At 38.3% G+C, this 13,129-nt stretch overlaps 2 protein-coding genes across 5 annotated transcripts in view; one reads left to right on the plus strand and one right to left on the minus strand.

Annotated features, from left to right (window-relative positions):
- The first annotated feature begins 6,845 nt into the window (after positions 1-6,845).
- LOC121734190 (zinc finger protein 284-like) lies at positions 6,846-10,972 on the plus strand. Of its 3 annotated transcripts, XM_042124660.1 has the most exons (6): positions 6,846-7,060; positions 7,900-7,986; positions 8,649-8,778; positions 9,130-9,231; positions 9,483-9,841; positions 10,058-10,972. In XM_042124660.1, the coding sequence occupies exons 2-6, from the start codon at positions 7,975-7,977 to the stop codon at positions 10,826-10,828; spliced, it is 1,374 nt and encodes a 457-aa protein (XP_041980594.1). In that variant the 5' UTR covers positions 6,846-7,060; positions 7,900-7,974; the 3' UTR covers positions 10,829-10,972. The 3 variants fall into 3 exon arrangements, with proteins under 3 accessions (XP_041980594.1, XP_041980593.1, XP_041980592.1); XM_042124659.1 differs by having other exon boundaries at positions 7,884-7,986; positions 9,483-10,972; XM_042124658.1 differs by having other exon boundaries at positions 9,483-10,972.
- Positions 10,973-11,852: 880 nt separating this feature from the next.
- LOC121734053 (fibrillin-2-like) overlaps positions 11,853-13,129 on the minus strand; it is a 67,188-nt gene continuing 65,911 nt past the window's right edge. For both annotated transcript variants that reach the window (XM_042124458.1, XM_042124457.1), the window contains exon 54: positions 11,853-13,115. In XM_042124458.1, the coding sequence (XP_041980392.1) occupies positions 12,757-13,115 (359 nt within the window). In that variant the 3' untranslated portion in view covers positions 11,853-12,756. The remainder of the gene's footprint in view (positions 13,116-13,129) is intronic.

Raw genomic sequence — 13,129 nt, forward strand, 5'->3', positions numbered from 1 at the left:
GAAAGTCTGTCTGTCTGTCCGTGTCCGCTTGTAAATCGCAGCAAGCTGAACCGATTTTGATAACAAAGTAAAATATAAAGATAGCAGTTTATAATAATAATAAAAAACTGGCTAAGTATACATTTTGATTTATAAATTTAGGTACTATTGAATGTACTTCGACAACCCTGTTTATTTAAAATCTGGCTTCCAGCAAAATTTAGCCATATAAACAGTGGAAATAGTTTAAAATAATGTGTGATTTACGGCGAGGGAATTAAAAACTTCCGCCGCGAAGTTTTCACAGTTTGAGGTAAACTGTTAGTGCTCAGTTCTTACCGACTTAACTAGGAACCCTTCTGAACCTTAACCCGTTGAGATAAAGGCGGAATTCCAGCGAGTTTAAGTGAGGTAAGTCGGTGAAATCTAGCTTGTGGACTAAGGTACGAAAGTTTGAAACAGTGGCGATTGTAGAAATTCGTGTAAATAATGTTAGTAGGACTTACTGCTAGAAAATTACAGAAATAAATGTTAACTGACTTTGTCAGAAAAGTAAGGCAGTTGTAGAGAGGTTATGTTTACAGCTTTCACACAAAAACTTCAATAGAAATTCAATAAAAACTCAGACTGATTTAAAACTAGTAATCCGGAAGTAAAACCTTGGATAATATAAGTAAATCAAAATTAGTTTTCGTCGAATAAATTGGCAGTTAATAGTTTTAATTAAGTATGTACTGTGTTATTTCATTACTTAAATTATTTTAATAGAACTATAATAAATGGAACTAATAATAATATAATCAGGGTGAGCGAAGCGAGCCCTAGTACGAGTACCTTTATCCGATATATTATATAGATAATATTATATTGATATCGATTTGTGTTAATTTTTATTTACATGTAGATGTATTATCATCAGCCAGTCAAGGTTTTTTATAACATGTAGATGTGTTTTCATCAGTCAGTCAAGGTGTGATGATGCGAGCCCTCACAAATCTCGGCTTTTAGCTAGTTATTTTAAAATTTTACTTTTTTTATGAAATAAGGGGGCAAACGAGCCAACGGGTCGCCTGATGGAAAGACTACCGTCGCCCATGGACACTTGCAACATCAGAACAGCTGCAGGTGCGTTGCCGGCCTTTTAAGAGGGAATACGCTCTTTTCTTGAAGGTTTGCAGGTCGTATAGGTCCGGAAATACTGCCGGTGACAGTCTGTTCCAGAGTTTTACAGTGCGCGGCAGAAAGTTACACGAGAAACGCACGGTGGAAGACTGCCACTCATCAAGGTGATGAGGATGGTATATTTTTCGCGTGGCACGATGGCAAAAAGTTGCAGGTGGTATGGTTCCGAACAATTCCTCAGAGCACTCCCCGTGATACAACGGATAGAGGATGCAGAGTGAAGCTACATCTCGGCGTAATTCCAACGGGTCCAAGCTGTTTGAAATACTATAGGCCTCTTGGATATCGTTGCTAAGCTACGGCAACACCGCGGGTCGTTTGACGGCGGAAACTTACGGGCGCTTTTCACATATGATTCTCATACAAGTCACTGCACTTTTTTGGTGATTGTTTATATTTTAGCACAATAAAAAGTAATGAGCCAAATTATTATTGATTGCGGACTTCATAATATTTCCGCAGACTTTTTCCGCGGAAAATCAGTAATTATCGAAAGCTATATTTACTTAAATATACACGATCATGAAATATTCTTTCAAATTCATTGAATATGATTTTTTACTTTGTATTTATTTATTTGTAAGATCGTCTTCTTAGTTATTAGTTATTACTAAAAACAGGTTGTTTACTTAATTAAACATTATAGAGCACAAACTAATTCCAAAGCAATCATGTTCATGAAGTCTTCGAAATCCATGATGATGGAGAACGAATCATCCGTGTAAAAGTAATACCACAGACCAGAGTGGGTAATCGACTGTACGACGTGAAAGTGGAGCTATGTATTGAATAATCTAAACAAATATATTTTCAGCAACTTTTCAACCATACATGCAAAATAAAAATGGAAAATGCAGATGTATTTCATTATCAAAGAAATTTTTCTTTGATTTTTACGATTAATATGTAATATAATACATTTACTAGATGACGCCCACAACTCCGTTGTGCCATAACTCTTGCACAACGGAGTAACCGCGCGGGATTCGGGAACCGTACATTTTCCCGAGACAAAAAGTATCCCATGTCCAGTGGCGTAAATATAGGGCTGGCAAAATGCCACGGGCCCCCGACCCAAATGGGCAAAAATTTTTAAGTACATAATATTGTTTATTATAAATGTGACGATTTTTACTGATAGAGCCCCATCAATTTGCCACGGGCCCCGGATCTTATAGTTACGCCACTGTCTATGTCCTTTTTCAGAATATATTACGGAGTTATCCAAGCCAAATTTCAGCAAAATCTATTCAGCAGTTTAGGCGTTAAGAGGTAACCGACAGACACACTTTCGCACTTATAATATTATTAGTAAATTAGTAATATCAGTAATTAGTATATTAGTATGATAATATTATAAATGCGAAAGTGAATATTGAAGGAAATAGTAATAAATATTGAACCGAAAATAATTTTATTTATATCGTTTTTTCAATTACAATATATTATTATACATAAAACAATGATATTAAAAATAACTTCACGTGATATTTTATAAATATTCATGCGAGATTTAGATTTAAGCATGATTAATAATCGGGATGTTGATTTCGATACGTTTCCCAATTCCGTCTCAGAAACGAATAAAACGTTAATTCACGAATCCGAGATTGGGAATGTTTGCACCCTACAACACAACAGTACCTCGTACCGCCCATATTTTCCTTATTCAGATCACTTTTTAACGTTTTCAACGTGTTTTCATTTTTAACTAGTAAACCGTATTTCACAGCTGATCGCACTCTGACACCCACGTATTGCCTGAATCTGCCACTCGCCGCGCCACTAGAGATATCCAAGAGGCCTGAGCGGCCCTTCGTTGGATACGATCCTTGTTTTGGAAGAGGAATGTTTCATGTTAAAAGCGCCACCTATGTCGCGCCCTCTGAACTAAAACAGTGGCAGATTTGAATTCGCGTCACGTTCCAGTAGTTTGTAAAGTGAAAATTGTTTTAGATGTTTGTAACTGTCTACACGTTGGCTCTTCTGTAAGTCTGGGAAACATTGTTTTACAGGGTTTCACGTCATATCTGAAAAAGTTAGCTAGTGGTAGCTCCAATTGTAGTAACTTGTAGACCGTGTCGTATTTATGTTTCTCTTCGCTCTGAAAATTTTGAATAAATCGTCCACCGTCAATAATAGCTCCCACACCGGTTTCGGTGACGGTGGCCGGTTTCATTGAAACCAGGCCAGCTACGCAGGAGTAATTTTATAGTGCCCAAGTGTGTGCGCAGTACACAAGAGCACTCTCTATTCCTTTTACTCTCATAACCCAGTGGGACGGAAGACCGACACGACCGGCGAGAGATCAGGCGCAGGACCGACTTTTTACATGCCCATCCGACGCATGGATCATCTTACTTGTCAGACAATCAGGTGATCAGCCTGCATTGTCCTAACCAAACTTGGAAATAACATGTTTCCAACGCGGGAATCGAACCCACGACCTCCGAGTCAAGAGCCGCGCTCTGTACCACTAGACCACGGAGGCGTCAATCGTGCATCTATAGCAAAGGCCTTATCTTTTTATATAACTTGCAATGATAAAGGACTCCTAGGTCGATATATTATCTCCTTCCTCAACGGAAGACTTTTTATACCTTATGCTGGCTAATAGGTTTAAGCTCCGTATACAGAAGGTTTAAGACAACTCAGTATGGTTATTAAAGGGTAGGTTGCACCAGAGGCGTGGTTATAGTAACAGTTATGGTCAAAGTTATGGTTAAGTATAGTTGAGGCTAACTTGACTTTAAGTACTTTAACCTTAACTTTGACCACAGAATTTAACAGAATATGTCCATTGCGTTTACTTTTTTGTTAAAGCTACAGTTAATGGAATTGACAGTATAAAAACGGCTGAGTAATCGTTGAACATACATACAGCCGAACGTATTACCTCCTCCTTTTTGGAAGTCGGTCAAAAAAGGAATTATCCGTAAAAATCGACAGAAAAAACATTTGTTTTAAGTAACATCATTGGTGAGCCATAGTAAATTTTCACGAAAAAAATTCGATATATAAGTCCATTATTGAAGAGGTTAACCAAAGATTTGACATTTTGCGTTCTAGTTATAGACTATAGTTAAAGTTATTGTTAAAGTTACAGTTATAGCACAGTGTTATAGTAAGTTGGTGCAAGTCGCAAGCCACCCTTAATGGTAATTTAATTAAAGTTTTGTGCACTGAAATATTTTTTTATTACTTATAAATAGTCGTAATGTACAGCACACAATCTGAATAATATGGTAAATGATAGGAAAAGGAGTTGACGAATTGTATAGTACTTATAACTTTTAGTTCAGTTTGTACGTACTAAATATAACGTCCACACATATTATATTGAAGTTTAATTAAAAGGTACCTACTTATACCTATACAGTGTGTAACAAAAATAAGTGATAATACTTTAGGGTGTGTACGTGTTCCTTGTAGAGAGTTCACTGTGAAAGTAGCAGCGCTGAAAGACCAAAATTTTTTTTCACTTTTATATGGGCAAGGGCCCGAGCGTCACGAGTTTCCTCATACAAAAGTGAAAAAAATTTTTGGTCTTTCAGCGCTGCTACTTTCACAGTTAACTCTCTACAAGGAACACGTATACACCCTAAAGTATTATCACTTATTTTTGTTACACCCTGTATACTTACTTAAAACTTAAAATAGTTATTTTGAGCCCGCCAGTTGAAATTACCCCTAAGATTATGTATAATAGCCGGGTTTAGGGCCCGGTTATGAACACCCGGATAACCGGGTCTTAACTTGAAAGGCCCGGAACAAAAACAAACGGGCCCGCGCAAACCCGGATATTATTGTTATTGCTCTGCCAGTTCCGAATTTGTTGTTACGTAAAAAAATATATGATGTATGAACTTCCCGGTCGTAAGGCCAAGTTTTCTTTGTGTTTATAATTTATTAGTTGTTAGGTCGTTCGCGCGAAATATCCGGATAGCGTGAATGATAAATTGATAAATTGAATTTTATTTTTCTTATGCAAACACCAACAAAATATGCGTGAATTTGTTACAGAAGCATACCAATTTGAAAATTCGGTGACACAAGAACCACAATAGACATAAGTACTCTGTCTACTATGCAAGAACTTTCACAAAGGTATCTAAGTATATTGAGCACAATTCAGTTATCTGTGATTCAGTCAACTTCTTTCGAGGTTATTAAATGACGCCTGCCGTTGCGCCAAAATTTTATCAAACCCATGTGGAAACCGTACAGTTTCATATTTTTTTTCAGAGACGTATAGTATAATATAGGCCTGGAGATTACTGACACAAAATTCTTGGTCCCTTGTACCAGTATGGCGGTTCTACAGGGGTATAATTTAATAATAATATAAAAATAAAATAAAAATGTAAGGGGGGCTCCCACAAAAAACACAATTTTAGCCTATTTTCGCTTTGTATCGGTACGGAACCCTTCGTGCGCACACACACTTGGCCGATTTCATTTAAATCGAATGTGGAAGGTTAGGGAGAATGAAGATATATGTCTACACATAATATCGTATCTTAAGCATGTTTTCTATGAAAACAGCCTTTGGCACTGGAAACAATTTTAACATTAATTCGAACTATTCTAAACATCACCTCTAGCCAGGCTCAAATGTGTTTTTCGGCCGGCACGGGCATTTGGGGGGGGGGGGGGGGGGGTCACTCACTACACTAATATATATATATATATATATATATTTTATTTTCCCCCCGCGGACGGTCAGGGTTGACAGCTGTCTAAGGTCGGACGCAGTGGTGGTTAGGGGATAGCTAGTTTTATTATTTGGCAAGATTTTGAGATTTTTCAATTTGACCTTAGATTTCGGGGGGGGGGGGGGGGGTCATGTCCCATGTGTACCACCCCTCCGGATCGCGCCTGTTTTTCGCCAAGTTGAAACCTTTGATGCTATTAGCGGGAAAATTACATTTCCGTTTAGTATCGGACATAACCTGCGTCACGCGTACAAAGCATAATATTACATTGGTAGGTACAAAATATCATAGAAACGTACCTATGTTTAATCCTTCGATCGTGGATTCTTGGAAATCTATTGTTATTCTATTGTCTCGCTCACCGGTGAGCTTATGGGGCTTGATGGGTTAAAGCTTAGCTGGAGGTCATTGGCTCGAATCTCGATTGAGTGGAATCACTTAAAACTGATTGTCTGATAAGAAAGTAAGTTAGTCCTGTATCTAAACTCTAAAGTCTAAACTCTCGTCGATCGTGTTAGACTATTCCCTCTGAGGTATGATTGTTGAGGAAGTGTCCCTGTTGCTGTGTATTGCGTACACACTCGGGCACCATAAAAATGCATCTGGCTGTTTTTAATGAAATCGGCCACCGACACAGGAATAGTCAGCTAGATGTTCAGCGGCAGATACTAAATTGTCCATACTAATATTATAAATACGAAAGTGTGTCTGGCTGTCTGTCTGTCCGTCTGTATGTCTGTCTGTTACCTCTTCACGCTCAAACCGCTCAACCGATTTTGGTGAAATTTGGCATGGAGATACTTTGAGTCCCGGGAAAGGACATAGGATACTTTAATTTTTATCCCGGAAAATGTACGGTTTCCGCACGATAAACGAATTTTGGCGCAACAGAGTTGCGGGCATCATCTAGTATTATAATAATTAATATTGAGGTTCTGTTCTCCTGTTGCTCTTACATGCGTCACGGCTTGCATCTATTTTTGACAGTTCCCGGGTGCGCCGGTGCCGTATTATTGATCGTGTTTGACAGTGACAGGTGAGCAACAGGCGAGTGCAGAATGCACCCGGCCAGCCGCCGAGGTGCTCGCAACCGCAACCGACACGGTAACCACAACCGTACCACAACCGTAACCTACGGTTGTTCGCGTTGGTGAAAAGAAGGCTTGACTTAACCCAGTATTTTGGTAGGTAAGAAGTTTTTGTTTGTTTATTAGTAACTTTATGGCTTGTTTCTTTGTTTTTTTTTTTTTATTAAAATCAATACGTTAATTAATTATTGCGTTAAGTACATGTATTATATAACAGCGATTAAAAATATTGTTTAACATGTATTTTGGCTATGCGAAGGTTAATAAATAGACTTGTTAACTTTGTCCACTTGTGGGAAAAGAGTGGGATTGAGACCAACAAAGACAAACACTTCATATTTTGTCGCTCCCTAATTTAAAACCACTATTACTATTACTATGCCCACTTACGCAACACTCGGTTTAAGTTAATCCTGGTTTTTAAACCAGTTTATTTAAGTATATCATTTCTCTCGTTCTTCGCATGTATGAAAGAGAAACCATAATAAATACACTATTTAACCAGGGCTCCCGCTACCATATTATGTGCAATGCACACGGGCGCTATCCTCTAGGGGCGCCAAATCGCCATCCTTTCTAGGCGCCAAAACCAAAGCCCAAGAGCTCACACTTGGCCGATTTTTGTTTGCTTTACTTCAACCTACCTACCATAAAAAATAAATAAACAAGGGCGCCAAAATCATTTTTGCACACAGGCGCCAGTAACCCTTACGGAGGCCCTGTATTTAACCCAGAGTTAACTTTAACCATCAAGTCAATGAAATGAAATAGATATTATATGAAATGAAATGAAAATATTTACTTCTAAATAGGTTAACAAAGTTAACACTTTTAGCACGTCTACATGATATGAGAAGAACCGGCATAACAAACTCGCACGGGGCCACTTTTTACCAATCAGTTATTATTATTTTAACAGATCTAAATTGATACAGTTTTCATCGCTGGGCGAGGAATTTGACACGAGCGTCGACGGTTTTGTTTACATACAAAACTTCGTAGTTAGCAAGATGCTCCAATCTGTAAGTAAATCATTGCATTACACAAAACTCTGCTTCGCGCGCATTTTGCAGGGGGTCGGGCCATTTTTCATATTACAAGATCTGATTTTTCATACAAGTTATTATAGGTATACGAGTGCGCGGTTGGTCATATATTACTTGTATGAAAAATGCGGCCGCCCTGCTGCCCGTAACAATGTGCGCGTAATTTAAGGGTGAAGCCAAACGAGCGTCATTTGTGAGTTTTGAGTCGCAGAATTTCGTCTGCACTGGCAGAAATTCTGCTGCATTCAGTTTCATACAAAAGTCCTGTTTGATTCGAGCGTAATCTTGTGAGTCATGGTTTGTATGAAAAGATATTTACGCGAGCGTAAGCGAAATACTGCGACTCACAACTCACAAATTATGCTCGTTTGGCTTCACCATAAACCTTTTATGGTACCATTTTAATGTAAAGTGTGTCTGAGTGTCTGAAACTTTCGGCTCATTCGCTAAAATCGAAGTGCTGTGACATGAGTACATAACTTATAGCTTTACTAGAATATGTCCATGTGCGGCGCGGCGTTGCCAGACTTCGGCAGAGTGTTTGTGTGCGGGCGACTAGACGTATGCGAATTATAATGTCACACGTATTTTTTTTACAATCACTTAACTATAATAATGTCTTGTTAATTTTCGTCCAGATGGGAAGCATTCCGGATCCTCACGCGTCTTTGCTGACGCTGTGCAGATCCGACGTCACCGCCACAGCTACCACAGGGGAGGTGAAACTGGAGGACGGCTGGGACTGTTCCGATGATGATGATGATGATGGTGACTAAACAATAATTAAAGTCCGGTCGCCGCCGGATAGACAGAACTTATATAAAAATATACGAAGTTTGGCGCAAAGACTAACATTTTTTTATGATTGAGAGTCGAGTACTTATCATTCTAAATTCTTTCTATCTGGCGATGGATTTTATAAAAATAACAATAACATTAACGCGAATACACAAAGTATTCGCGTTAGATAGTTCGCTTCTTACTTCTTTTACTTGTTCACGAATTTTATTACTGTTATATTGCGATTCTAGTACGGACACGTAAAATATACGCTTTATAAAAATAAAGTTCTAGTAATCTTATGAATTTTACGTTTTAGTAATTTTATAATAATTTCAGACGTAGAACGTCTCGTGATCGACGTGGACGCCAGCGTGTACGAGCCGCAGCGTGACAGACCCTCGCACCTCCAGGAGATATTGCAAAATGGAGTTTATACAGGTACGAAGACATTTTTTTAAAATTCAAAGACTGATTCCTAAGTAAAGATTCATTGAGATTCTATTGCTTAGTAATACGGCGCGGCGTCCTCAGCCAGCAGTAAGACCGCCTTTTTCTGAAGTTTGTTTTGTTTCCATTTAGTTTGAAGTTTGTATAATTAAAAAATTAGTGTACGATATATTTTGTTAAAATTTACAACACATTTTGATGTCTATAAAAAGTTAACAAGCTATTTTCTAACTAATTTCTAGAGAATTCAGAGAAATCAAAAAACATTAAGAAGGGACCTGTGACATTGTCAGCCGAGGAAATACATAGATCGTTGGACTTGCGGGCAGACGAGTACATGAGAAATAACTTTATGCAGTACCGAGCGGGGAATGCGGTTAACTCCAAGTCAAAAGGAGAATTTCAGGTAAAAAAACGAAAATCTTCAAGTCAGAATGTAGAAAAGAAGTCAGAGCGTGGAGAACTTCAAATGAAAAAACGAAAAACTTCGATTCAGAAGTTGGAAAATTCTAAGTCAGAGTTTGGAGCATTTCAAGTCAACATGCAGAAAACTCCAAGTCAGAGAGTGGAGAATTCTAAGGCAGAGAGTAGAGAATTTCAAGTGAACGCATCTAATACTCCTTACCATATGCACAACTTTAAGTCAAAACTTGGGGAATCTGTAACAATATGGAAAACTTCAAGTCAGAAGGTGGAGAATTCTAAGTCAGAGCATGAAGGATTTCAAATGAATGCATCAACAACTTCTTACCAAAATATGCAAAACTTTAAGTCAGAACTCGGGGAATCTGTTACAATATGGAAAACTTCAAGTCAGAAGGTGGAAAATTCTAAGTCAGAATATGAAGGATTTCAAATGAATGCATCAAAAACTTCTTACCAAAATATGCACAACTTTAATTCAGAACTTGGGGAATCTGTAACAATATGGAAAACTTCAAGTCAGAAGGTAGAGAAATTCAAATCAGACCATGGGAAATTTCAAGTGAACGCATCGGAAACTTCCTGTCAAAATATGCATAACTTTAAGTCAGAACGTGGAGAATCTGAAACATGGTCTTCAAGTCAGAAGGTGGATGCCATGACAGCAGACGCTAAACTAAGCTGCAATCAGTGCGATCGAACCTACACGTTAAAAGGTTTCCTGTCGCGGCACATGGACCATTCCACGCAGCACCGCTGCGACGTTTGCAACCGCAACCTCCTAAAATCCAGCAGCTTGGAGCTACAGAGCAAAATACACACAGACGAGAAACCCTTCACTTGCGACCTCTGCGAGCGGAAATTCAAATACAAGAACAACCTGACCGTTCACAAACGAGCACACGCGGGCTACAAACCGTTCCCTTGTCCCATATGCGGCAAACAGTTTACACGGAGCTTCAGCGTGCGAGTGCACATGCGAATACACACAGGCGACAAACCGTTCAAATGCTCGATATGCTTGTGCAAGTTTTCATGCTACCAGTACCTGAAGACGCATCGCTTGTCTCGACACACTGATGGTGTGGATGATTGCTTGGAAATGTATAAGGGAGTGGTCGAGAGAGAGCTGAAGAAAAACAAAATGGTGCAGACTGACGGATAGAGAACCACGTTTCAAGATTACCCGCATTTTGGAGAAATTCACTTTTACTTCCACATGTTCTAGAAACTGTTGGAAATTGATGTGTAGATTGTTTCTGTGGATTTAAACTTCATGAGCTTCAACTGAATGTTTTCAATAATAAGGAAGAAATATAATTTTAGTTGTTAATAAATAAAATAATTGTTAATATTATGTCCTTAGTAAAATTAAACGGTAAAAAAGGTTTAATGACCAAGATTAAAGTGTACCGTAGCTACTGTAGTTCTAAATGTATTTTCGAAAGAAAATAGTCAAGCGCCAGATGATGTTCTTATAGGGAATTTAACATTGTGAAATATATTATTGTTTATAAACTTTGGATCATATGAGTGTTAAAATATATATAAACAATTTTATGTGAGAGGGGGGACTGATGACTTAAATATTATAAATTAAGATAATAAATGTTATATAATGTGGTATTTTTGTTTTTAAGTCCTAAAGAAGCCTGCCGAATAGTTGCTGCCTAAATCTATATTGTTGTTATTAAAGAGGGCTGAGTTAATACACATACAAAGTTAAAATGAGATGCCAATGAGTAGTTAAAAATGTATTTATATTTTAAATTCAATAGCCAAATAATCTTATGTTAAATATATTAATGTAAAAACTTCTACAAATATTATGCACATATTTACAATTGTCTAACTTTAAGCATTAGCTCTACAGATTAAGATGGTCACATTGCACGTTATGTTGACGGTAAAAAATAAATAATTCACTTAATTATCTACTTACAACTATTTACTGGCACTTAAGATATGGGACTACAAAATATGTAATTTTATACCACCAACTTTGAGAGACACTTGAAATTATAAGTGCTGTCAGGTGCTGTCCTATCAAATGTAGCCGCGACAATTATCAAAAACAATCTTCTTTCGACCTTATTGTTGCAGATTATGCCAGAAAGAAACAAACAGGATTCTCAAATTATATTCAAGTATCGATTCAAAGTGAAGCGAGTTACAAAATCGATTTTTTCATTACCTAGTACTACGTACTTGATAACTTAATACTGCCGGAAATATCGACACAGACGATCTTATCTGTACCGTCCCAAATTCATTAAAATATGCAGTAGAAATATCTAATTTTATATTGGCGTTTATGGTATAAAAGCTAAGTAACATTGTTAGTATAATATGGCGGACTCATTAACTTATCTGTAAATAGAAGGGAACGAACTTGGCAGTGAAATAAAAAATATGGCAGTTTGCAAATAATTATGGCAGTGTCTAAGACCAATTGTATTCTAGCTACAGTCAGTACGGAGACAAATTCAACCTAAATGATCGGTAGACGAGCGTGGTTAGGCGATAAAGGTCATTGACACATAGATAAGTGAGCATGAGTTTCTCTAAATATCTATATTTAAAGTATGATAGCACTTATAGGCGTAACTGCAGGAGTAGATTCTTAGTATGAATTTATATGAGTCACACCACACTATGCGTCATCGGAACGAGGCGACATAGCGCTCCGGTACAGTAGGCCAACTACGAAACCGTTCTGAGACTCGAACAATCGAACGAGAATGCCGCGTCATGCTCTAACAACGTCATTTCACGTTTGTTAGAGTAAGACGCAACATTCTCGTACGATTGTTTGAGTCTCAAAACCGTTTCGTGGTACGGGGCCTGTGACGTAAGTGTCGCGTCGCTTTACTGCAGTGTAGTCATAAATAGTGCAGTCTCAATTTTGTAACAATCGAGACGTTATCGAAAATAATTTGTATATTTTTTTTGTCAATTTACAGGCTTTTTTTATTTGATTCAGAAACTCTTGCTTACCCCATTATAAAATCTCTTATAATGAGTTCAATGAACTTTATCAAACGCACGCCAACGCGATTAAACTATACAATTCCGGGCCGAAATTTATCCAAATCAGCCCGCATTCGGTCCGATTCTTACGGACACGTACAGCCTCAGCGGTGCTGGGATATTAGCGGGTACAGCTCGCCTTCTCCTACTGGACGCGGGAGTGACGAACCGTGCTTCCAACTCGAGCTGTCGTTCTAGAACTTCTTTCTGTTTTAAATGCTTCCTAAGCCGAAGCGCCCAGGTGCCGTCTCGTTTGTTGAGTACGAAGTTCCGGTCAGGGTCTCCGTAGGCGATTCTGTAGTGCGGTTTCCCGTCGCCCTCGGCCGGGATCAGTCTGAGCAGCGGCACGCGGCCCCAGGTCTGTTTCGGCGTCGCGGAGATCACGATCAGCTCTGCTTCCGGTTCCAACAGCGAACGACGTCCTGAAAACAAATTG

Source organism: Aricia agestis, chromosome 15, assembly GCF_905147365.1.
Source record: "Aricia agestis chromosome 15, ilAriAges1.1, whole genome shotgun sequence".
Classification (NCBI taxonomy): Eukaryota; Metazoa; Arthropoda; class Insecta; order Lepidoptera; family Lycaenidae; genus Aricia; species Aricia agestis.